Below are 26,557 nucleotides of genomic sequence, written 5' to 3'. Positions count from 1 at the left end.
ACTGATGCCTTTCCACTTTCTGTAACACTGCCACTGATCAGTAATGAAAAATGTCTGTATGCCTTTCAGGGGAACGTCTCAATAGGTTGTCCTGCACACACACTCACACAAGACGTCCTCCCTGGCTTGTCTATGTAAACAATGCACTGTTAAGGGCTTGTCAGTTCTGAGGCAGATAAAATGTAGCATCTCCAACTGAGTGTGCTCTGATGTCTCTGTCTGCAGCCTCCACACGTTCTTGCTCTGCTATCTGATCCTTGCCACGAGACAATAGATGCTTCAGAGCATTGTACTCTTTTCAAGAAGAGCATTGATAAAGCATTCTTAGGCGTCAGCATCACTTCAGATGTTTAAGTATTATTAGCACCTTCTAAACTTGGATTGTTCAAATACTTCAGTGTTATTAAGTGACTTTTTACAATAGTATATACCTTTACATAAGTCTGACAAGGTGTAAATTTCAACTAGGCATGTACTGATCCACAGTTTTTCTCTATTAATACTGATTCCAACATCTGAGCTCTGGGTATCAGCCAATATCAAGTACTGATCCAATACCAGCTTTTAAATGTTCATAAAGGTTATTGTTGCAATTTTATGACCATCACAATAAAACTATCAAATGTAGATTGGTCAGGTCCAACCAATAACTTACCTAAAACTGTAAGATCAAAACAGGGGAAAGGGTAGAATTTCAAAGTAAATGATGTATTAGTCATTGTCGCAATATTGGCCTATGCAAAGCTGACATGGCATAAAGTCACGATATGCAAGTAACCACTCAAAATGCATTTTTATGTATGCTGTGAGCATCTTAACCAATCACTGTTCCAAATGAGTATTTGGAGTATTTGGCTGGTGTTTTATAACTCAAGGTATACACATAATCCATCGAATGTCTGTAGTTTTTAGTCTTTAACTCACATAACTGATTTTGAGTGCATAGTACAACACGCTCACAATAAGTAGCAATATAGTCGCAATACTAGTATTTTGTCTATATATTGCAGCGATATCTGTCCATATCTGTGGTATTTTAAATATGGTAAAATCACATAAGGCCTGTCTTAAAGAGCTGACTGGAAGTCTGGGTTGAACCCTGTCAAGATCTTGCTCAGCCTGCAAAGGGATGAATGGGGCCTAAACACAAAGCAGTAGCATCAATCTGTCGGGCCCATGGCCCTGGCTGCCAGTTGAGGACAGCTTAATGGCCACCTCGCATTAGTTCCAGTAGTTGTTGTGGTGACCCCAAAGACGCCATTGTAACGGGAAACCCCAGATGTAGAAAAAGAGAGAGGGAGAAAGAGAGAGAGAGAGCGCAGTTTTGAAGTTAATGGTTAGATTACAGCTGCAAGTCTTTTCAGCTTAGTGTTTACACCTCTCCCCAATTCCTCGTTAACATTTAAAGACTGTGGGTGTCTTTAAGAGCAAGGCAAGGTGTTGACAGTGGGTTGTGTAGGCAAGGCCAGCACTTCATTAGATGGCAATACATGCAGTGCATGTGAGAGAGTTGCATGCAATCTAACACTCTTTGGTTCTGTTTATAACCGTTTTTTTCTTGTAAGACTGGGTGCGCTTGAGTGTTGCCTTGAATCTGACATGCTTTATGTCTGTTCATAAAAACTATTTTTCTGAGTAATACTCAGGCCGTTTTTTGACTTTAGCTTAATAGTTAGATAAAACCTCTCAAGTCACATTGGCCACAATTTCTTGTAATCCTTCATGAATGGAAGCAACATAATCCCCCTTTTGTTATGATGGATTGCTATTTATACAAATCCCTTCCTATCTTATACAGATGTCTTTTTTTGCCTCTTGCTTTTGCGTAGCTTAAAGCAATGCATGAAAAAGGCTAAGAAGTGATGACTAGTGATGTAGAACACATTAAAAATGATTACATAAACTGTACACATTAAAGTGCAGATAAAACCATATACAGAAGATGAAACACATGGACACATAGACACACTGATATGTATTGGTACCCCTTTGGAAAGGCATTCTGGCCTTCTTTACTGACCTAGTGAAGCTGATCAGTCCTGATAATCCTTACTCATAATTTATATGTTAAAGGGATCATCAAAACTTGGAAGTCCAAATTTTGGTCTAGTATATAAACATAGTAGTAGTGTAGTGTTCACTTCTCAGTCCATATATTGTCACTGTCCTTTGAAAAGCATGTTTTTGCTTTTTATTTTTTGCTTAGAATAAAATATCTTTCCATTAACTTACATTAAAAGTAAAGAACATTTTTGCCCTGTCGTGTAAAGTTACTATTTTGGCGATACCTGTTTTTCTTTGGACAGCCATGATATAAAAACTAAGATGCAAAAGCAGCCCATTATGAATTATTCCTTCTTTTTACATTTCAATTTGTATTGTCATTAAATAATTTACATATAACTGCCTATTCAGCCCACAGCTATACAGCCCGGCCCATTCACACTGATTTTATAAGGTGTGCTTAAGCCTGAACTGCTTTTTGAAAGAGGAACAAAAAGGGCAGCCAATCAGAATAGAGGTCATTTACATATATCAGTTTTAAAAGCGCAGTGATTCTAAGGGATAAAGAGATGTGAGAGATGGTCATGTAACAATTAAATGTTTTTGGCTCTCAGACCTATTTCTAAGTGGACCTCTGGGGAAATAAAGTATAAAAATGTAGGATGTGGGCAATGTCCTTTACCACTTCTCCTACAAGACATGTTTGGATTTTGTTATTTGGGATGACAGAGAACTCTTGCTACAGGGGGTTTAAAGAACTCAGACTGAACTCAGACCGTATCAGTTGAGTGCTGACTTCTCCAGTTTGACCACAGGGCCTCTCACCATCAGTATCTAGGCTATAAAACACTGTCTCCACTGTTCAAACAGCAGGAGTGGGTTCTGTGTGTTTGCATACAGTGAGCTTGTGTGCCATCCTTTGAGAACTTAGTGTATCATTTTGTGGCTTGTTTTTTTTTTCCCTCCCCCTAAATTTTTGCTTGGCAAGGTGAGCAAACTCGGTTGAGACTGTGTGTGTACGTTGTGCTTTTGAAGGACATTGTAAACAATAGGCCTCAAGGCCATTCGTGTTCTCTCATTAGGAGCCCTGAAACTAATGACGCAGCCTTGTCTGCACTCACTCACACATATGGCCACACACACCCGCGCATACACGGCTCCTCAGTGCTGTTTACTCTCTGTTCACGCTGTTCTCCTTTCCTTTGCTGTGATTCGGCAGTGGCACCCCGCCACTCTCATCAAACACGCTCAGGCTGGAGCCGTTTCAGAAAAAAAATCAGAAACAAGTTGTTTTTGCTGTGACTTTAGAATTACTTTCAAGTTATTTGGCACAGGTTATTACTTGCACAATTGTTGTTTAATGGGTGTGTCGATGGAAATCATGGCTCACAAGCTGATTGTATTGATCTCGGAAAGCGATGTGGAGAATGTAATGAATGTGGCTCAGACTGTCTTTGTTTTGGCTGAAAAGTTTGAAGAGCTAGCAAGGTGATTCTCCTCTCCGTCAGATAACAGGGCCACAGTTTTATCTGACTTCTTTTATGATGAAAGGTTCTCTATAGGGATATGATTCATTGCTTTGCATTAACAAGTCTCATAGAACTGAAGTGTTATTAGTTGAGTTTAGAAAATGTCATTAATATCATTTCTTTTGCACTCAATGCACTGCAGTGAAAGGCTTCACTCTGAACGGATGCTATAGAATTCTTTGCTGTTTCCATTGCTTTTACATTTAAAGGCACTTGTCTCTTGTAGGAGTCAGTCATTTTCACTTCCTCTCAATATGTAGTCATCTTTCACGGGTAATAATTCTTCAAATTGGCATTAATGATGTTGTTATCATAAAACATCTTAACAAATCAATGTAGGTGACTGATTCCTAATAATTCATTCACCTGCTAATGATTTGCATCTTATTTTTTAACATCTAAACATAAAAACATCAACCTACAAAACAAATGACCAATTATTGCAGTTAGTCATTTAAAACCTCAAGCACTTTATTTTAAAAAGGGATATGTGCTGCATCCCTAAGAGAAAGATAGCAATCTGTTTTAAGGCAAACTGACTGTCCATGACTGACCAAATTTGTCCCACTTGTACAGAATAACCTTATTGTTTTTGATTAATTTTAGTAAAAAACCTAAAACTATTAATTCTCTTACATGTATTCATTTGAATACACAGAGTTTCAAGAGCAAAGTACATTCCAACAGGTAAAGGCACCGCAACAGGCCAATAGGACAGGGGGTCACTTTTTCCCTGGGAACCCTAATGTAAGCTCTTTGTGTCGGGCTAATGCTGCAATTAGCTTAGGGGTTTTCCTAGCCCCTCATTTTGGCCATTTCCTCTGGCAATCATCCACCATCAGAAAAACAGAACACATCCTGACTGTGATCTGTTATCTCTCAGAGCACTTGAGGGAAGATGATGGAGGGGAATGTTAATGACCATGTGTGCAGCACAGCCCAAGTTGAATATGCAGATACTCATTATTATTACATGTATAACTCAGAATCTGTGAGCATGTACAGTTGAAGTATTTACTGCTTGCAAACTGCTCCTACCTTCTATTATACTTCTCTAGGCTTATAAGGATTCAGTTGGCAAATAGTGAGGTTGGATATCTCTATTGAAGGACCATGAATTTCAAAGCAGTAAAATCATTTTTGAAGAGATGACTGTGAAGAACATTGAAACTTCGGTTTTCTGTGTGTTCCCTGTTCACTGATATCACCTGAAGCTGAAAGCTCACAGTATGGGGGTGGGATCAAGAACTGAAACAGCATTCTTAAAGAAACCTTCAGATGTTAGTCCAGTGGCCCTGAACCAACTGCTGCGCTTAGCTACAAAAACAACACCCAAGAATGAATGAAAGCATGTTTGTCAGAACTTTCAGACTCAGTATTGTATGGAACATGCTGTAAATAAATTATTCACTGCTGGACCTGTGTGGGCTCTGACCTATGGATGTTTGGGTCAGGCAGGAAATGCAGACACAGAATTCCGTAGAGGCTAATCCGACGGAATGTGGAGGTTTGTGGGCCACCACTGGGAGGACCAGGAAACTGATGCTATCTCTGCCAGCTGTGGTATGCTGGCTACTTCTGTCCAGTCTCTCCTCTTAGCCATAGCCAAAGCACTGGGAGATCCGTTTCAGGAGGCCCTTGTGACACACAGCAGCTGCTTCGAGGCTCCACTATCGCCATCACGCACAATTTATCATTCATACTCCACTTCTCTTCCTGCAGCTCCACAAGAGAACTTACCCTCACCCCACCCTCTTGAGATATATGATATGCCATCAACATATATTCCAGATGTATTTTTCTTTGATTGCATGAGCTAGTTCAGAGGAAGACTAGTGTTATTGTACAACCATTTTGGGCTGAGAAGTCGGTATGAACTTTACAAACTCTGAACATGGGCTTAAACAGAACAGCCACAGTTTGATGTAAGGTTAAAATCAGCAAAATCCAAAAGGCTAGGGGCGGCAATTCAGTGTTTTGATTCTTTACAGCCAAGTACACTAGTGTCTTACTCTCACAAGAACAATGTAGCCCAGAGGCAGTCTAGGCTTTGTGGTTTGAGTCCCAGAAGCTTGCTCTGGGTACAGTCCCGATGTTTCTCGGCTTGCCCGCAGAGAGACTGAGCCTTTTGGATAATATTATCTGCACTCTATTCACTTTCCCTCTCTGCTCTTCTCCCTGAAACCTTCTCTTAAGGCTCTACAGAAAGATCAATATCTACTCTTGAGCACTACCAGGACCCACTGGGTCAACCTTTTGTATTGCTAGTGCTTTTTCCTCCTTTTACCAGATATGGCTGGGTTACCAAACTCGTGAGTAGCATAATGATGAACTTCTGTTTAAAGATTGATGCGAGTAGAAACCCAGCTGTAGGGTATGTTTGAAATGTTATTTGAATTTTCAATCATGATGTTTGAAAATTTGTCTCTCAGTTCACCTAAAAAAAAATGCACCCCATTATTGAAAGAACTCCGATCCCAAGACTGTGTTATTCATTTGAGTAATTATTCAATGACTATTATTTAACTTTTTTAAAATAAAAAATTATACAATAATAATAATAATAAATTTTTTGCACTTTGAGACATCTTCAAAATACCTTTTTTTGCTAGAGGGCTGTTGAATTCTCCATGTAAAAAAGTTCTAACACACAAGGGTTATTTCTTTGCTTTGAACTACATCAAAGCACATATAACAGACATGCAGCCTCTGAACCCACCCTGCCCAGCATTTTCATTTCAGCGAAGATCCATGACACCATGCTGTCTCTTTCTTTTGGAATGAAAGATCCTAAACCATGTCACAAATACGTCTCATCCCAACTCATGATTTTTTAAGCCCGAAACACATGAGCTGCTCCAACCTCAGCTCCTGAAGGTGTCTAAGTGATTATTATTTATTTATTTATTTATTTGTTAAAGTTGTCACAGGATTTCATGGCTGCCAGTTTGTTTAATCCATCCCTGGTTCTCCAGGCCTCAGGAGAGGAGCTATTTGTCCCTGAGGAACGCAAGAAAACTCCTGAGTGATTTCCTTAGAGCCAAAAACTGGCCCATTTCATCTTCTCACTGTCAGAGGCCCAGTGGTGAAGGGCAAGGCTTTATGGCCTCAGGTTTGTATTCTCATGCAAGCATCCCTTTTGTTGTGCCAAAGTGCAAAGAAAAGGTTGTTGGAGAAAGGGTGTTCAAGGAGACACCCCCACCTCTTTAATTGAACTGGGGAAATGAATGCACATTTGCAAATCAATTCCCAGAATCCAGTGGAAAACAGGAGGAGGGAGGCTGTAAAACAACAAACTCTGGTTAAGGGGGATGGATGCCCTCTCAAAAGAATTCCAGATGAGGCTGAACAGAGAAAGTTCCTTGTTCTTTTCTAAGGCCTTGGTTTTGTGCTTCAGCCAGGTTCCTTTAGGGTCCTGTTAAATGGTTTTCTTGTCCACTCCAAACATTGTAGAATATGTGTGCTTCTTAATCGCTACAGTTCTAAGAACCGAGTCGTATGCTTATAGTAGACTTATGCTTTTAACTGACCTTTTAAAATGAGGTTTGGCCAATTAGTTCCTCTGTTGCAGATTTCATCTTGTGACAACATTCATATGCCAAATCAGTCTCTTCCTTTAGTACCTCATATCTTAATTAGCCTCAAAGTGGTGCTTTATCAGTCTTAAGTCTCTTACGTTTGTGTGTTTACCTCACACACACACTTTGAGAGAAGGCAATTATGTGATTGACCTCTGATCTCTTCAAGAATGGTTGTTATAGAGATGGCATTTCTACACAGAATATTTGACATATTTGCATATCATTAGGATTCTCCTTTCATTGTCATCAATGCAGGGGGTTGCATTGTTTTCAGAATTAGCAGTGTAGAGAATTAACCAGCTAATATGTCCTGCTAGTATAACGTATGCTGTGAGCCTTTGCTTTTGGAGTATCTTCCTGTGTCTACTGTGTTTGTGAACTTCTTGGCTGAAGTAGATCTGAGGTGATTTGTGCAAAGTGTGTCTTGTTGAGATCTTATTCCACTATGGAGCCCACCCTCCCCCCAGTAGAGGAGATAAATCTGCTTGGTGCTAAAAGCCCATTGGGACAGATCAGACGGGCTGGCAAGGCCCTAGCTTCACTCTCAAAGCTGGCATTTACACTGTCTCCCTGTACAAGGCAACAAGGTCAAATGCTCACTTTACCACAAGCACTTCATAACTTAAAGAGCAGAGTGTTCTTGGAGCTCAGCGTTTCCCTTGCATGCTCAATCACTCTTGTTGTCTGAGCCATGCTAATGTGCTTTACAGTAGCTTGAGATTTGCTTCTCACTGCATATGGTATCAAAGACAGTGGAAGCTCTCTATAGACCACAATGTTATTATATGGACATGTTCTAATTTTAACAGCGCTTATTCTAAGCTGTAATCTTCAGCGCCCAACCAAAGTTTTGGCAGAGTAGTTTTACCATTGTTCTCTTGTTTTAGACTGAAGTTGGAAAAGGTCACTATCACAATATGTTATTGGTATTGTGATAAATTATGTCACACTGTATTTTTCAGAGCATTTCACGAATATTTTCAGTATTACTAAAATATTAAATGGATTTAGACCAATTATAAAGAGCTTGTATGCATCAATCAATGTATAGTGCTTGGGTGTCTGCATAATAGCAAGTAGCTGATAGGATGTCAGCCTATTGCCCCATTATCCTTTGGTATAAATATAGTTGTATTAATTTGATTCTTGTCTTTGATTTTTCTTCTTCTTCTTTTTTTTTTTGCAAAAACAAAAAAAAAGTACTCATGATATTAATATTAATAGCACCGTGACCCTATCTGGACTAAGCGGTCAATGACGTTGATGATGATGATGATGAATATTAATAGCCCCTTTTAAAGGTAGGACTACTGTTTTGCTGAGGTTTTTTTCCTCTCTAACTCCTTTGCAAACCTCAGAAAAACAAAATATTATGATACATATTATCCATCCATCCATCCATTTTCTAAGCCGCTTCTCCGTCAGGGTCGCGGGGGGAAGCTGGAGCCTATCCCAGCAGTTGATACATATTATGTATCACAAAAATATCTATTTTTTTGTCATTATGTTCTTTTGCCATGCCGGCCACCTTCAGTTCCAGTCCACTCATTTAACACAAATCTGAATGAAATGGTCCGTGCCAATCAGATCAGAGGTCATTGCTCAGAGCTGCTCAGCTACACAAGTAGGTTTTACAACTGATGCTGTTGAGTTGTCTCACCTATTTCTCAACTCTAAAGCCTTGTCAGGATGAATGAAGTGTATGTGTTCATTCTCCTGTGCGGCTAGGTCAGAGATTCTCTAAGTGGTGTCCCCTCTAGCAGAAAAGGTCTCCACATAGCCTTGTTTCCCTGAGGGTGAATCAATCTGACAAGGTGCTAAGCCACAGAAAGTAGTTTATCCAATCCTAGAAGTCCACATGATCCTCAAAACACTATTTGCAGGTCTTGTAGTCTTCCAGTGCATAATATTTTTAATGCAAATATTAACTTGCTTAGTTTGGTGGCAAAGCAGACAACTATATCACTGTATAATATGTGGAGGGCTCATCGATTAGTATGGCCAAACAATGAATTAGTGGTTAAAAAAACATTAAAAAGTCTGCCTGATTTTGTGGTATACTGGGTCTTCATGATGTCAGGAGGCCAGTTCCCTTATGGCTTTACTCAGCTCAAAACCAGTTAGCTACTGTGGAAGGCACTATTTAGCTCATTCTACACTCACTAGCACTTTCCCTTTAAAGACCACTGTTACATCTCCTCTGTGGTGAGTCCACGTGTTTGGCCTGTAATATTTATAAAGCTGCTGTCCGATTCTTTGCCTGCTGAGTCTCTCCTCCACCCCCTGCCAACCGCAGTCTGTTCGTTGCTCTATATGTGTCTGCTAAAAGCTATTAGCCAAGCCCTGGTGGTCTCCTCTCCCTTCACCCGGCGGGCCAGAAGGCTTTTTGTTTTCAGAGGCAGAAAGGGTAACAGGCTCTGGGATTCAGAGGTGAACTGGCCTGTACACAACTCAGTGGTTGGGCTTCTGGCCTAATGTACTAGCGCTGTAAGGTCACTGTTTTGTGTTAGGCTAGAATAAAAAAAAAAACACTTGGGGGATGGTTTTGTTTTAGCTTACATTGCATTACTCAGTTGATGTTTTCCTTTAAAACTGACTTGAAATGAAAGTTAGAACTAAGCTGAAGTGGTTTGAATTTTTCCTGAAGTGCTATGAGGGGTAAGCTGGAATCCAAGAAAGGCTTTCTTCCAGCTCTAGATAATTGGTTTTCATGGAACACCATCAAACTTTGGTGTATCTTCTTTATCTGTTAAAACACATGTGTCCTTTGTTCATAATCCTATATAACCCCTGGGGGATTTAGTGCTAGGGAAAGGTATTTGCCCGGTGCACCTGAAACCCCCTTATCAGCAGTATCAGGAGCTGTTTCTCACACCTTTACAATGTTAAAAGACAGTCAGGCAGGAACGTGCTGCTCTTTTTCTCTTTCTGTCAGAAATCTGAGCTGCCACCCTGCCATGCTTAAACCAAATTAGAAAGCCTGGGATAATTGCCATCATGAAGAATCCAGTAATTGTTTTGACAAACCATGTGCTTTGGCTTCCTGATTCATCCTAAAATCTCTCCCGATGGTTAAAATTCTCCTGGCCTGTTGAAAACCCAGCTTGTATTGTTGTTATTCATCCATAATTGTCCCGCCAACACCCCGTCATTCATATTGGAGGAGAGAAAAGCAATTTCAAAGCTTTCTGCAGGAATTATCTTAACACCAGTCCCCCTTCTTCTTTCTTGGCGGTGAAAATAAATTCACATGTGGCTTAAAACACAGAACAAAATTACTTATATATTCCTATTCGGCTTTCTGCCCACAGCTAGGAGTGAAATGTATTTCTGTGTTTTCTTTGGTAACTGTTGAATGTGGAGCATGTCATTTTGTGCCATCCAATTTAAATGCTGTATGCGAGAGCAATGCATGTATAATGTGTCTTCATTTTACTCAGCCAAGTACTGCCTGAAATAGTATTTTTTATCTTGTCAACTGTAGCTTGCCTAAATGACCTGCAGAGAGCTGACATGCTGAATGTAGGCTTACAGGCTGTATTGGATCTGTGCTAAGTTTGACCACTTTGACTGGTGATTTATTTATTTTTGTTTGTTTTCTCTGACATTTTTCATATATTTCTAATTGTGATGTGATGTTTCTCTTTCACACGTTGATAGATCACAGTTCTTGATATAATAATCTGGTTATGTTTGTGTCCACCTGGAAGAAAGCAGTGTTGGGTGAAACACTGACTGGACCATTACATGAGAGAGCTTTTTTTTTTTTTTTTATACATGTTAGTGGTGGTCAAAATACAAAAATCCTTTAGAGTGAAAATATTAGTTGAGTATTTCCACTTGAATTTAGGTACAAAACTACTAGTGAGTCATCACAGTTAATACAATAAAACATCAGTATGATAAAGAGTTAGATGCACAAGTGTCTTGTACTACATAGAAACTGTTCATTAAATAACTTGACATAATAAGGGCAATGCTTCCCAGTACTTCCACTTTTAATGCTTAACGTTTCTGTGAGTTTTTATGCTCAGTACAAAATTAATGTACTGTGACCACCACTATCTACCACATAGTGTTTAATCAAGGTCTTCAGAAGCTTCTAAATATTAGAGCCAGCTGTGCTGACATTAAACTCTTCAGGGTCTTCAGGATACTAAAAGTCACAGGACACAGTTTTATTTCAGAAACAAAAGGGAATATGACGTATCTCAATACCCCAGCAAGTAAAGGGTGAGGGGTCCTTTTAGGGGGATGTTTTAGGCTATGTCCGGACCATGGCCAGCATCTTGAATGCCACCATATTGGATCAAGGGCATATCAAAGAAGACCAGAATTGTTTCAGAAATCGATTGCTGCAAATCAATGCAATATTTCTTGTGGTTCAAAAGTTATCAACACAAAGTTGCAACAACTACTGGGAACTTTGCCTGTGAAGCACAGCTATTTGACATGTTCAATGTGCCGTCCCTGGTGCTGAACACAGAGCTGAAGGCGCAGGATCCAATTGTTATGAACCCACATGAGAATCTCTGGAGAAATGCTGTCACAAGCTTCCATGATGTGGTGCTGAAGGTGGTGTTTGTTGCTGATTTTGTCAGCATACACACTTTGTTTGAGATGACCCCAGAGATAAAAGTTGAGTGTTGTGAGGTCGGGTGATCTGTGAGGCCATTCCACAGGTCCGTGACGGCCAATCCAATGACCAGGGAATTGAATATCCAGCCACTGACGAACACCTGCTCTGTAGTGTGGTGGAGCCACATCCTGTTGGAAATAACAGGGAAAACTGCCATCTTCAGTCAGGATGGATGGGAACACTGATTCCTGAAGCATTGTCAAGTAACGCTGAGCATTTAGGGTCTGGTCGATGAAAATGAGTCCAATTACTTGGGTGCCCCATATTCCACACCACGCCATAACCTTCACATCACCTACGACTTTGATGTCTGCTGGCCAGTGAGAGTTTTCGTCACTCCAGTATCTCATGTTCTGGCGGTTGACCTCACCACTGACATAAAAATTGGCCTTGTCAACGAACAGAATGCCCTGTGCGAATGCAGGATCCTGTTGATGTTGTTCTAATGCCAAGGTGTAAAACTCAACACATCTATCAGGGTCATCCTCTGACAGTTTCTGCTACAGCTGGATCTTGAAGGGGTGCCACTCATTGGTATGAAGAATCCGTACAAGGGATGACCATTGTTGAGGTTTCTTCGTCAGTAGCGGTCTTCGGATGACCACTATGTGGCTTGTCGACCTCAGTCCCACTTTCTCGAAATTTGGCTATGAGGGGTGCAACACTGCTGTGTGAAATTGGTGGTCTTTTATGGGTGCCGGTTGTTGAAGTCTGCGGCTATGATATGGCAGCTGCGTTCCCCGGACATCAGAATCACCTCAATCCTCTCTTCTTTCAATAGTTCCAACTTCAGTTACCTGTGACGAACAACAAAAGATTTGAACTTTCTGTGTTGATAAATTTTGAACCACAAGTGATATTGCAAATCGATTTCTGAGACTGGTCTTCTTTGATCTGCTACATGACCACCTTCCCACTGGAAAAATTTGCCCTTGATCCAGTATGGCAGCCATATTCCGGAAATAGCCTAAAATATAGGCCCCCTCACCCATTACTTGCTGGGGTATTCAGATCTGTCATTTTCCCTTTTGTTTCTGAAATAAAACAGTGTCCTGTGACTTTTCACTCACCCTTTACTTAGTATAAGAACAGCAAACCTTTATCTGCTCAGTGCTGAAGCAACTGCCCTTTGGCTTCTATTGTAGGTTCTCAGTCAATGAGTTTTCTGGTACAGTGAATAAAGAAAATGCATAAAAGGTATTTTCTGTGCTGCAGATGCGGCAGATACAGATTAAGTCAAAATGCTAGAGTGTTCCTTTAATTTAAACCAGAACAATACCTAATGCTTTAACTGTGTCTTTTTTTTTATGGCACTTTTTTTAAGCATCCACTCTTACTTATGAATTACTGGCACCCTTTCTCCTGCAGGATCTCGACCCAGATTGGAGGACGCCCCGCCACGGATTGTGGAGCACCCCTCAGACCTGATCGTTTCAAAAGGGGAGCCAGCCACACTGAACTGCAAAGCAGAGGGCCGGCCGACCCCCATGGTGGAATGGTACAAAGACGGCGAGCGCGTGGAGACAGACAGGGAGGACCCTCGCTCCCACCGCATGCTGTTGCCCTCAGGCTCCCTCTTCTTCCTCAGGATCGTGCATGGACGCCGTAGCAAACCGGATGAAGGTGTCTATGTGTGCGTGGCCAGGAACTACTTGGGAGAGGCTGTCAGTCGCAACGCTTCTTTGGAGGTTGCAAGTAAGCCAAATTGTTTAATTCTTTTTTCTCTTGGTTTTCAGTTTCTACCTTTCTTTTTTTGCTCTTTTGCTGGCTGGGCTGAATGACAGGAAAGTGCTTTATATTATAATGCGGCATGTTGTGACTAGAATGTGTCTTACTTGGTGTGGTTAGAGATTTTTTTAATTGGGTTGCCTTATCAACAGTTATCAAAAAGTGTTCGCATTTGTTGGATCGCTTGACCAGTTTTGTTTACATTTCTAATTAAGCTAGTGTGCATTCAGTGACATTCAATACATTACCTAATTAAAATGTTTGGGGGGGAAAAAAGGAAAAGGAAGTTTAAAAACTGCTACCACACACTTCTGTGTTTTAGTTTTTATCAGTCTGATGGTAAACAAAAATGTGTTTATGAAGCTAAAAGCTAGTGAGTCACCAGAAGCATACAGTAGCAGCACATCTACAGAGAGCTAATTAATTTGATTGTTTGCTTGCATGTCAGGTAAAAACAGTGCTTTATATATTTTTTTTCCACATCAGCCAAATGGCTCAAACCTGTCAAAGCCACAGTGATACATTGGCAGCAGTCAGAAGTAGAGCTGTTAGGTCTGTGTTTCCAACTTCCAGTATTAGAGCTCTAATTTGAGGTGATAATGTTGGCTCTAACTTCCAGTACAGTCCAAATGCTTAGCTAGTGTGCTTTCCACTGTATGTGTTTCCTAGAATAACTGAATAGATGTCTAGCAAGCTGTCCATCCAGAGAAGAAAGAAACATATTCAAGCTGCATTGTTAAGAAAAGGCATTTGAATGGCTTGAAACACTTATATAGAATAGTAAACCAATCTTTTAATAGAACGTCATTAATTAGTGATGCTGACGTCTATTAAAATTATCATAAGCACAAAACACTGAAGGTAAACAGTTTCCATCAGGGAGAACCGAGTGACTCTGAAATCACTTTTACACACAAGCAAAGTTTCAGTTTAAGATTTATTTACAACTTAGTTCCAAGTTTCAGTTTAATAAAAACTGGCTTTAAACTCAGGATCACAGATGAGCTCCTTTACTATGTTGATCTGTAGGCCTCTGTTCATAAACATAAACCAGCCCAAACTAATTTACTATAAAATGAAATGGTGTTTGTAGAAATTCAGAAAAAAGCTGCGTCAGTCACGACTGCATATGTGGACATATTTCTATATTGTGCTCTATTTACACAAAGTTAGGTTAGTTCATCATTTATGTTGAACAGACTCTCCCAAAGTTTTACGCTGCTGCGCTGACGTTGAACCGTATGCTGCACTGGGTCGGTATGACCAACAGGTCAAAACAAGCTCAAAACAAAGTGACCGCTGGGCCATGATTGGTGCTCTGGCTTTGCGCTTCTTTTGTTTTGACATGTTACGTTTTTATACACACAGAAACCAAAAGGAACCACAGATTTCTCAAAATGTAGGAGGAGAAAGTCAGATATTTGACTTTGAAATGTAGAGGAGTGAAAGTAAAAAGTCACCCAAAATGGAAAAACTTCAGTACAGATACATGAAAAAACTACTTCAGTACAGAAACTAATTACATTTGCCTTGTTACTGTCCACCACTGATCCCACATCCACCACTGATCCCACATGTTACTCGCTATGACAGAAATTGGTTATCAGTGGAGTCTTTTCCATTACTTTGTAAGTAATAATAATAATAATAATAATAATAACTGTAATACAACTGTTTAATCATTACAATGAAATACATATCTTGAGCTTTCTTTATTCTATTGTACAGTGTTCTATTATAGAATATTATATATATGAATATTTGATAGAATGTTCAAAAGTGAAAGTCGTGGCAATATCAGAATCGCATACTGACAAAATTAGCAAACAACATTTTGTGCAGACCCTTGTACCTTCTCCTTTGGCTTTGTCTTCACCTCTTGTATTCTTTCTCTTCTGTGACCTTGTTTAATTTCTCTTTTACTGTTTGCCTGTGGTGGCCCAGGGTGAGGGGAGGCGGTGAAGTCATTGTTTTTAAAGGATGTAATTTAATTTGAAGAATTAATATGGATGCATGGCATGTCATGTGTGAGGAACAGGGAAAGAGAAGAGAGTTATGAGATGCTGGCTGCTTGCAGGTAACAGATGTTTGTCCCAAAAATCCAGCAACGTTGCAGAGTATCTTGTGGTTGGCTCCAGGCTCTAACAGAAGGACTTCCCCTATCCAATATGCCGTAATTAAATACGGGTAGCGTGATTTGATTATGCTCATTCGATTATCAGGCAGTGCCATCATGTATTCATAACATTGTGGCTTTTCCTCTGATTTAACCACTTAAATGCTAGACTGTTTATTCGGTTCATAATCGTAGGGCTTAACATTACCTAAGAACTAACATGAATGAAGTAAGTACTGTGAAATGTGTAAATGAGGTAGTAATGACAGTGAGGAGCTAAAGTGTGGGCCCTTTGGGTTTAAGGGATTAGAAATGGTTTTCTGCTGTGACTTAAGCTTTTAGAAAACAGAAAGTGTTGGGCTTAATTTTTCTTAGTTTGTCTGCCTGGTATGTTTGAACATCTCTATCTTTGTTTACTTACTGTCTTTAGAGACATGCTACAGCCCTGAACTGCAGTCGGTCACTCCGAGGACAGACTTTTCAAATGCTTTACCATCTGCTGGAGGTGCTACATGTGGGCTAATGTGCTTCACTCACTCCCACTCCCAAGAGAGAGTCATACCGTTCTCGCCAAGAGGCATGCAGTTTTAAATAATACCACATTTTAAGAATTCAGAAATCACAGAACAATCTTCTTGTATTTTCACTTGCTGTGTTTATTAGCCAGAGCAAAACGCTTCACCTTGAATCCAAGAATTTAGTTTTTCTCCCAGAAGTTTTATATGACCTTTAGGGCCAGGGCTATAAGACTGATTAAAGAGAACCATCGAATAAATGCTTACTCTTCTCGGAGTTTATAGGATTTAGTGAAGAAATAAATTGGCCACCTCCTTTATGAGTAAGAGTGAACTCTTCACCTTTTTCTTTCACAACTCCCCAGTAAATCTGAAAAATCACTTAGCAATATTACGGAGAACATCAACCTACATTTTCAGCCTCTGAGTTCATTGAAAGTTTGTTGAAACTCTGAGTATCAGAGCAGTACTTAGAAACTTCACACACATCTTATTATTTCCCAGCCTGTCCAGGTTCATTTTGAGTTCACAGTGACATGTTTGCACTCTGTGAGTGTTGCTAATCAGATGTTTGCGTCCGATAAAGGTTGCAGAAGGGGCTTTCGTAATCTGCGTTGCCCTTTCTAAGGCGCTGAAGCATTCCAAACGCTGTTTTACAAATGATAATCTTTAAGTGTATGGGTTATGAAACTGCCTGCCAAGAGCTCTAAATATCTACAGCTAGAAGATCCTAAGCATGCCTTTGTAAAGGTAAACTTCATGTTCATTCATGCAGTTAATAGAAAGTGTGTGCTGAAAGATAGTATCAGACCATTGCCATGGAGTCAGTAACACTGCCACATCTTTTAAAACTAATTCTGCGTTGGTTGAGAACTTTTTATATCGTTTTTGCATGACAGCTGTAAGACAGGGTTAATATAACTGGTCCAGACTACTAGTTGCTGTTATATTTTGAGAGCTGTATGCAGTCAGGTTTTTTCTTAGAATTAGGTACCACAGCTGGTTTTAAATTTAAAAACCACCCCTAACCCCCTGTTACACTTCTTGTCTGTGATAAAGATCTTGCTTTTTCTCCAGAGTTTGCTGCCATGTTTGAGGTTTCTGAATAGTCTTCTGTCACAGCTGAGAGTGACGGAGAGTGATGGAGAGTGACGGAGAGTGAGAGTGAGGGTGAGAGTGAGGGTGAGGGTGAGGGTGAGGGTGAGGGTGAGGGTGAGGGTGAGAGTGAGAGTGAGAGTGAGGGTGAGGGTGAGGGTGAGGGTGAGGGTGAGAGTGAGGGTGAGGGTGAGGGTGAGGGTGAGGGTGAGAGTGAGGGTGAGAGTGCCTAAAATCATAAATCATCAGAGTGCCATAAATCAAAGCTGTGCCATGGAGTTTAGGTGTACACTCATGTAGTGATTGTGATTTGCATTTGAGCTTGCAGCTTTATTCTAAACTGAAGTGTGCTTAACAGGGATATTAATATTCACTTTTTAAATGTGGTAGCTGCACAAGAAAAAGCGTTTGAAGTCAGAAACTGACATCAGCTGGCACAGTTCCTCTAGTTCAATTAAAACCCTTATTCCTAAAAAAGACAACCAAAAAAGTAAAGGAAAAAAAAAAAACACTTGCACTGCAGCCAAAGCCCTGCACGCTTGTGATGTGTGTTTAACTTTGTTTTCTAAGAAAATGACTATGATGTGTGAATTGTGTTCCCTAGTCACTGCAATTTTGTTTTAATAACTGGACTTTAAAATGTAAAAGCGAAACAAATGAACCACAGTATGCATTGTATCATGGTGTTGCATCCCTAGTGCTTAATTGTGGGATATTATACTTATTTTACATGTTCAGCCAGTTTTTGATAATCAAGTAATCACACCCAGAAAGATCTTGTACTTGATATTCGTTGTCAGGCCATTGCAGATTAATAGTGGTTTGACTGAGTAAGGCTCATGGGTCCTGATGGCAGTGCTCTGGAGGGATGTGGTGGTGGGATGAGCCATGGGTGCACAATGCCAGCACTGGTGTGGCATCAGTGAGCCATGCTCCAGCATGGCACAGCTCCAGGAGGCAGGTGGCGGACAGGAGCTGAGGGCCAGAGGGCTCCTCAGCTGCTGCCTTGGCCTGCCACGCTGCTGGTGTAGGGCACAGGGGGTGGAGAGCTGGGGATAAATGGGGGGTGGGTGAGAATGAGTAAGGAGAAAGAAAGAGAGTGTGAAGTATACAAAGAAAGGAGTAAAGATACAATAATACAACTTTGGGTAATTTGTTTGGGGTCATGTGGAAAGTAACATGAGGCACATTGCATTTTATCAAAGAAATGCCTGAGATAAGAAATGAGATGTATGACAAGGGTCCTGGATAAATGCATAGTATTGAATGTGGGTCACTTGTGTTAAACCAATGCCTGATCTGTTTAATACTGTCCGTATCTGTGGCTGTGCTGATCCAGTGTATCGGATCAGTGCATCACTGGAAAGGAGCAAGCTTTGTCAATGTTGCTTACAGGTTTTAAAGAGCAGGGAGTAAGAGTAAAAGAGATGGAGAGAGAGAGTGAGAAAGAGAGAGAGACAGAGAGAGAGAGAGAGAGAGAGAGAGAGAGAGAGAGAGAGAGAGAGAGAGAGAGAGAGAGAGGAGTGGAGAGGGGACCTCAAATGCCAAACGGCTCCATCTGGCAGCAGCAGGAAGCATGTTGTACATTATGGGGGCACTGAGCGGTGCCGATGAGAGGTGTTATGAGAGCAGAAACAGGCAGCGGCCCAGTGTGTGTGGGAGTACATGAATGCACACACTGAGACACTTAGCCACTCCGCTACGCCTTTACATGCTCGCTTTCGTTGGTATTTATATATAAAACCACCTATAAAAGGTGGAATTTATGGCAGCCCAGTGTTATTTCATGGATGCTGTGGTAAAGTGCTTAGATGCTGCATTTCGGATGATATGGAGCAGTGCGCTCCGAGTGCTTTGCAGTAAATGATAGATAAAAGGGTCTGTGCTTGACAGTGTGTTTGTAATCTGGTTTTTATTGCTTTTTAATGGTTCATTTAGCAAAGAACTATTTATATAACTTGCAGAAATGTGTTTGTGGCTTGTCTGTACATTATGGATGAATGGTAACATTGCCAGACTATTGCACTTTTTTCAGTTAATCGCCTGGGATTATGTTGTGACTGATGGTCAATATTGGTTCGAAATCTCATTCATTTGTTGCTTGTTAAGTAGTTGGTTTGCACGAACTATTGATATAACTTGTGGCTACATTGTGTTCTTGGTTCGCGCTGTAATTTTGGAGCCATAGCATCACCAGATGCAATTGCAGTATCAGTTAATTGTCATTGATTGAGGAGTTATTGCTGGTATTAACTCAGATTTTACTAATTACCACAGTATCTGTTTAAGGTTTGGTGCTAGTCGGGAGGGTGCACACTGAACATCCTTGGGTGAGACACAATTGTGATCTTAACAGAAGTTTGTTTTGGGGTCAGACCTGCTTTCCAAAACAACAGGTGAGGACACAAAGACAGCTGTTCCATGAAATGCTAAGAATGAACAGCTGAAAAGAGAATCTGTCCCTGCTTTATTTTGTTTGGCTGATTGAGGGACAACTTTCTCACATTGTGGAATTTCACTGACAAAGCCCGTGACCAAAAGCTACTGTGTAGAAATCTGCCAAGCCTGACTGGAACAATGATATAAACAATTATTAAGACATCAATCAGTTGCAATCCAAGGCTTACCTTTGAGTATTTAGCACTTTTCCAAGGGGAAATGAAAAGCTGTCAGCTTTTTAAAATTATTAGATATTACAAATCTTGGGTATTATTGGTAGTAAGGACTCTTTTTGCCATCAGACAAAATGATTGCAAAATTATTCCCCTCACTTATGATGCATATTTTTTGTATATTTTAATGTGAGTGGAAATAGCAGCCAAGTTTGGCTGCTCAGGCATGCTGCATCACCTCAAACATGCTGTATTCTGGCTGTAGTGTGGCCATTGGAGGCATGACACGATGGCCAACTGAACTCACCATCTACAATTCAGTGCCAAGTCAGTTGGCTCTCCAGAACACTCGATCAGCTTGAATTCTGGTGTGTTCTGCCAGTTCTTCACACTTGATTGCAAATTTTAGGACTTTGAGAAGTTGAATTTTCTTGGTATGGAGCAGGGGCTTTAGAGTCAGGCTCTGATGGGTCCAGTAGTCTTGGCTGGCCTCTTGGGATTAGGCAGGGGCCACAGCACAGATAAGCCCGTCTGTCTCAGGTCTTCTAGTCCAGGCTGAAGATGGAGTAATGGTGACTTGTGTGCACCCGGGCATGCGCTGTCCTCCAGGGTTGGGCACTCTCAAAGCTATTAACCTCATTGCCTTGGATCCAAACTCAGTGGGTGCAGCAACAGGCTTGTTTTGGAAAGGCGGTGGATTTAAATTCTCCAGTATAAATCAATCACTGAGTGCTGCCAATAGAAAGGAACATTGTAAAGCTTTTTAATTTCATTAAGGCAAAGTCTATTAGCTCTAATGCTTTGGCACACCCTGTTTTTATTCAGCAATAAAACTAAATGAATCAGATTTCTCCAGCTTTTTCCATTACTTCCACTGAAAAGCCATTTCGGATTAGCGCCAAGGCTGCACGATAAATTGTTTGTTAATCATTATTGCAATATTGTTTATTGAAATAGTGATATCACTGAGGGTTGCAGTGTGCAGTGAGTACTGTCTGTTGTTGTCATCTTGACCAGTCACAGTTTCAGGTAACTGATGAATCAATGTATGTAATATGTAAATTATTTTGGTCAGAATAATGTAGTCACCAATGCATTTTTAAATTATATTTCGATATGTGTCACAATCATAGTAAGTAGCAATAAAATGCCATACAATGCATACATTTTACATTTCCCATACATAATCCATAGTACTTATTCTACCTGTTATGTTTTCAGGTAACAGTATCTAGATGTAGCCCCACTACGTTGTGATCAGATGGACTAAGGTCATTTATTTTGGTGCAGTGCCAGGGCATTGGCTTGGTTGCACACTCTGTGGCCTTGTGTGTATGTCTGTGTGTGCTCAGGCAGCAGTAATGAGATCACTTAGCCTAGAGGACTGTAGGGGTCAGCGAAACTGCTGGCAGGGAGGGGTCATACGGACACAGGAAGGCCCAGCCCTTCTGTAGCTCGGCCATCAAAACCCTCTCAATTAATTATGGTCGAAATTTAGCGACCAGCCCAATTCTGGTAAAAGAGAGAGAGGGTGAAAGAAAGAAAGAGAGAGGGAGAGACAGCAAAGCAGACAAAAAGAGAGGGGGTGCAGAGAGAGGCAGATAAGCTGAATGTTAACAGGTGGTGTGAGGATGAGCTCTGACAGCCCCTCATGTGAATGAATGGGAGATGGGATTGCATCTGTGAGCATTTGTGGGGTTGAGAGCAGAGCATGCTGGGCATGAAGAACAATACACCCTTGCCTCAGAAGACCCATGCAGACTAGGGCTGTGTTCAAAATGGTGCATTTATTTTTGCAAATGAGGGATACAACGAAGCCGTGCCATTTGAATGAAAAGTAAATTACACCAGCAGCACATGTCTAGTCGTTGTTATGAAGATTTTCAAGCCAACAAAAAGGTCAGTTATGCTGCATATGTTGTTTCTTATGTCACACCATATCTTAATGCTTGCAATGTAATATACACTGTATCTTGAAGTAGCTACCAATATCAAGCCCTAATCATGACAGTCCGCCGAAGACTTCATTCAGTTCCCTCTTTTAACTGCTATTTCTTTTCCCTAACTGTATAGTTTGAAGATGGAAAGTGAGAAACTGAGCAAACAAGCAAATTGCAGTACGCTAATTAAGGCAAGCGTATTCATTAGGCCTATCTGTTATAACAACAAAGCTCTTTCATGGGGGAATGCTACTTTTATATTAGTGTCATGCTGTGGTTTATCATTGCTAAAAAGTGAGCTCTGTCCCCTGGCTACTCCAGTCTGAGCCGATCCTCTCTGGTTTTAGTGGCTTTCATTAACCCATTCCTTTATTCATTGTTCTTGCCTCAAGAGCGAAGGGCTTTTTAAAAGCAGGTGCCACTTAATTGATTCATAATGTTTTGTAACCCACCCAATTAAGGCTGGAATTATTCTTTTAATCTGCTCCTCAAATAGGCAGTCACTTCGAGGGGAATTTGTTTAAAGAGTGATTACTTTTCATTTTCTCCCAGGTGACAAAGGTTTGAGCCTCAGCATGAATCTATATAAACTGCTTTCGCTCTTAGAGCTTTCACAGAAGAGAAATTCTCAGTATGTTCTTTAAATTTAATGGGGCTAAATTGTTCTTGGATGCATCATTATAGGAAAACCCCATTTTGTGGAGGTTTTGTAAAGTGTAAAAAGGTTCTTCACACTTGCAGATCTCATTTACAAAAATGCCTCTTTAAAGAAACATCCTTTGAAAGGTTCCTTAGAAAACTGAAAGTGGTTCTTCAGTGGCATTGTTCAGAAGAACCCTTTTTGACACCTTTACTTGTAAGAGTATAGCCACAAATATAGCTTACATGAGGAATTGTCCCCAGCAGCACACTACCAGTATCTCAATGTTTTGTTATGTTAACTTGCCGTTAGGCCAGTTATATTATCCACCTCCTGGTTTGGTTCATTTTGTGTACGCATTAAGACCCAGCGAGACTGCAATTGGTTGCCCTGCAATTGGATGATTGATTGCTTTTCTCTCACTCTCAATGCCAGCAGCTATGAGAGGGAGGGGCGAAAGGGCAACGAGCCAGGACATCGCTCTGTGTTTATAGGGTAGGAGAGAATACACACCCACACCCACACACAGGCACATATATGCACATACATGCACATGCACACCCCAGCAGCAGTTCATGTCATTACTTTTATTGCTTCACATATTCTAAGCCCACATTCAATCATATTCTCCCAGTGTCTGCAGGTTTGGAGGAGACCCAGCTGCTAACTAGCCTCTCTCAGCTCCGCATAATGACAAAAATCATTGTGATTTTGGAGATGGATTTCAGCGATTTATGTTCATAATATGAGCATCCACATTATCCACATTAAGGATTGCTGAAAATTGAATGCTATAGTCTGGTGTGCTGTAGTCTTGCAAGCCAAATTTCTGACTATTGTGAGAAAGTCTGGTGGATTTTGTTGCCCACTGTGGCCAAGAACGACTTACTTTACAAAGGCTTTGAGCTGACATTCAAAACAACCAACCACAGATCTTTGTTTTTGCATGTACACCATACAACATGTCTACTGTAAATCTGTTAGATTTAGAGTTTAATTTTCTCAATTTTCTCTAATTTTCTGTCAATCAGGAAAACATTTAAATTTAACATTTATGGCATGTTTTAAAAGTGTTGAAATCGTACACATTTGGACAGAAGCAGGCCACAGTTGGTTTGTTAACCATTATCAATCTATGCAAAGCAGGCAACTGCGCTCTACTGGTGCTGAACTAGCATATACCTTAATAAACAGAACTTTGTAGCTTGTGAAGCTGATAAAAAAAACAGGAGGTGCATTGGGATGCATATATAGGGCAGTACAGACAGCCAATCAGAGTGTAACTGACAAAATATGAATTGTTTTGGCCGTTTTAGGGCACAATACATAAGACAATCCACATACTTTTGTGGGTGGAGCTTCTGAGGTTGAGACTAGGTTTGCTATGGTCTTTGATAGTAAACTTTTAACCTGCTCCCATTGAAATTGTGGCAATATTTAGGCCATTCCTGATTGTAGCCTCAATGGCAGACGAACAGCAGTGCAATATTTAGTGGCAGACTCAACAGACAAATCTGAAACCTACAAGAAGCAGAGATGACAGTTGTGTCCCATCACACACACTCAAGCTCCATCATGTGTCCTGAAATGAAGGAGGCAGCATAATCAAATATCATTTCCTGAAGAGCCACTTTTTTCTGTCCACGTGCATTAGTGACATCGCTGTCAGAAGCCGCTGATGTCATTTATCTATTTGAAATAGATACATACAAACAGGCTCACCTTGAAGGATCAGAGGGATCGGGGATAAACATCCACACGGAGTTGAACTAATGTCAGGTTGGATCCGGAGCAATGTCTCAATGATGTGTTCTGAATTATTATTCAGACCATTCCAAAATATGTCAGCTGCACTAGATTTGATTCCTGTCTCTTCTCATGATGTCTGAGTTATGTGCCAAGTTTAGGAGACGACAGCAAGTCACAGTTTCTCTATGCTGTCCAGTAGATGTACCCATCAAAGCAATATATGAAAAACAAGAATCTTAACGTTGTCATTATATATATATATATATATATATATATATATATATATATATATATATATATATATGTATGTATATATATATATATGTATGTGTGTGTGTGTGTGTGTGTGTGTGTGTGTGTGTGTATACATATATATATATATATATATATATATATATATATATATATATATATATATATATATATATATATATATATAATATTTATTTATATTTATATTTATTATTTTTTAGAGTGTCCATGATGCTCTGACTACAGCATTTGAGGATTTAAGGATTCAGTATGTGCACTTTTTGGGCAGTGAAGCACCTGGCTATGCACTTACCTTTTGTCTTTTAAATGCTCCATTTGCTTTACATATACTAACACAACTCTTTTATGACTTTTGTTATGTGCATACAATTTTTCCAGGCATTACACAGCTTAAAACCTCCACCCTGCAGTATTTACAGTTCATTTCCTGAAGCAGGCCATTAAAATAAATCTGGTGTGTTTTATAGAATAAAAGCATCTTTTATAGACCAATCATTTATTAGACCACTTGCACTGTGACCAGACAGTTTTTCCAATTCTCAATTATTCATAGGCATACTTAAGCACTCATTTGAACTTAAAACAAAAAAGCAAACAGTTTATGGCTGGATTTTTTTTTTTATAAATTCTCCTTGGTCTTGACAGCTTTGGACTCTTTTCTTATTTTACCGCTCTTTCAGCAGTTTAGTCCACCCAGTCAGGTTAAAATGATAGAGTTATTACTGCAAACAGTGAGTGGTTATATTGAAAGATGTTGGGAGAAATTTTTTAAAAATTATAGCTGAAGTTTCTTTTTCTGAGGTTCCTAAAGATTTCAGACCCAGTCCTGTGGCTCTTAGTAAGGGTTGCTTTTTGAGTGAGGCACAAAGCAGAGTAGCAATCAGAAAAGATCTTACTTATACATTGTTGCTATTATATAAAGCTATGTAACGTTTTAGCAAAACTTGATAGTGTTGGCTCCCCACTACATTGTGTAGTAACTGGTAAATGGTAAATTATGTAGTAACTAGTAACTGTAAATGGTCCAAAATTACATGGCATAAAATCTTGCTACATTCATTTTTTGATTAACTTTTTTCCTTTTACTGTAAAGGTAACATTTTAGAAATTGATAGAAATTTAAACACTTTTATGCTTGTGATAATACATCAGTATATTAACAGCAAAGTAGCAAAAACGGTTTAATTCCAAGGAAAAAACAGGCTGAAAAATAGGCCAGTGAAATGAATTATAGCTTCCTATTGTGCATAAAATCAGGGAAAAAGAAAATACGATATGTCTGTAGAAAATGCCATGTGGTCCATCCAGATGGTTATGTGCCAGCAAACAGGGTTACAGTGGACATCTGAAGGTGAAAAGGGGACAATAGTAGGGCACTGTGTGTCCGGTCCGGTCTTCTCTTCACTGAGGTCCAGCAGAAGTGCAGCCCATCACTAGATTAAAGTAATCCTTCCTTCTGCTGCAGACAATGTCTCTATTAGCCCCCACCATATGTGGCCACACGCGCCGGATTAGACCACCTCTCTAATGGACTTATTGTTGTCTGTATCTGCATACAAAAAGACTAGCTCCTGGGGGCTTCGTGGGCTCCCCTCACTGGACCATAAACACAGCAGCCTCTTTGGTTTCCTCTCTTTCCCTGCATGCCTTTCTCATCCCTTCTTCATTGCCCCTTTTGTTCTCCACTCAGCCATTAGTAGGCCAGCCTTCTAGCCTTCTGTCCAGTAAAGCTTGGCTAGTTACAGTTCTTGCTCATGCAACGGACACAAATAACTGAATAATGAGATGTACAGTAGAGTATCAGTGTGTCTGTGTGGGCGGGGGGTGAAGGGCTGGTTAGGCAGTCTACCACCTGCACAGCAGGCTCGTTCCCCTAAAACACTCTTCTGAAGTACGATTGGTGCTATGAGATCTCAGAGAGCCTCTTCAGAGTATAATTAGAGAAAGAGAGAAGGGGAAGTTCATTCGATTTCTAACGGGGGCGTATACCTCTTCTTCAAAGATGAGAAAATCTGAAGCCTGTCAGTTTCGTTTAGCGTGAGTATTTTTATGTGGATAATGTATGCAGAACTGTGAAACTTCCTGCCCCTCAAGTTAAGCAAAAGTAAGTAACTATTGTCAAACAGCTTGAATTTT

General features: G+C 40.2%; 1 protein-coding gene across 2 annotated transcripts in view; it reads left to right on the top strand.

The window, feature by feature from the left end:
- Positions 1 to 26,557, top strand: part of robo3 (roundabout, axon guidance receptor, homolog 3 (Drosophila)) — an 85,669-nt gene that overhangs the window by 2,174 nt on the left and 56,938 nt on the right. For both annotated transcript variants that reach the window (XM_037547388.1, XM_037547387.1), the window contains exon 2: positions 13,122 to 13,448. In XM_037547388.1, the coding sequence (XP_037403285.1) occupies positions 13,122 to 13,448 (327 nt within the window). The remainder of the gene's footprint in view (positions 1 to 13,121; positions 13,449 to 26,557) is intronic.

This window comes from Pygocentrus nattereri, chromosome 18 (assembly GCF_015220715.1).
Source record: "Pygocentrus nattereri isolate fPygNat1 chromosome 18, fPygNat1.pri, whole genome shotgun sequence".
NCBI lineage: Eukaryota > Metazoa > Chordata > Actinopteri > Characiformes > Serrasalmidae > Pygocentrus > Pygocentrus nattereri.
This window is presented reverse-complemented; position numbering and strand designations above follow the sequence as displayed.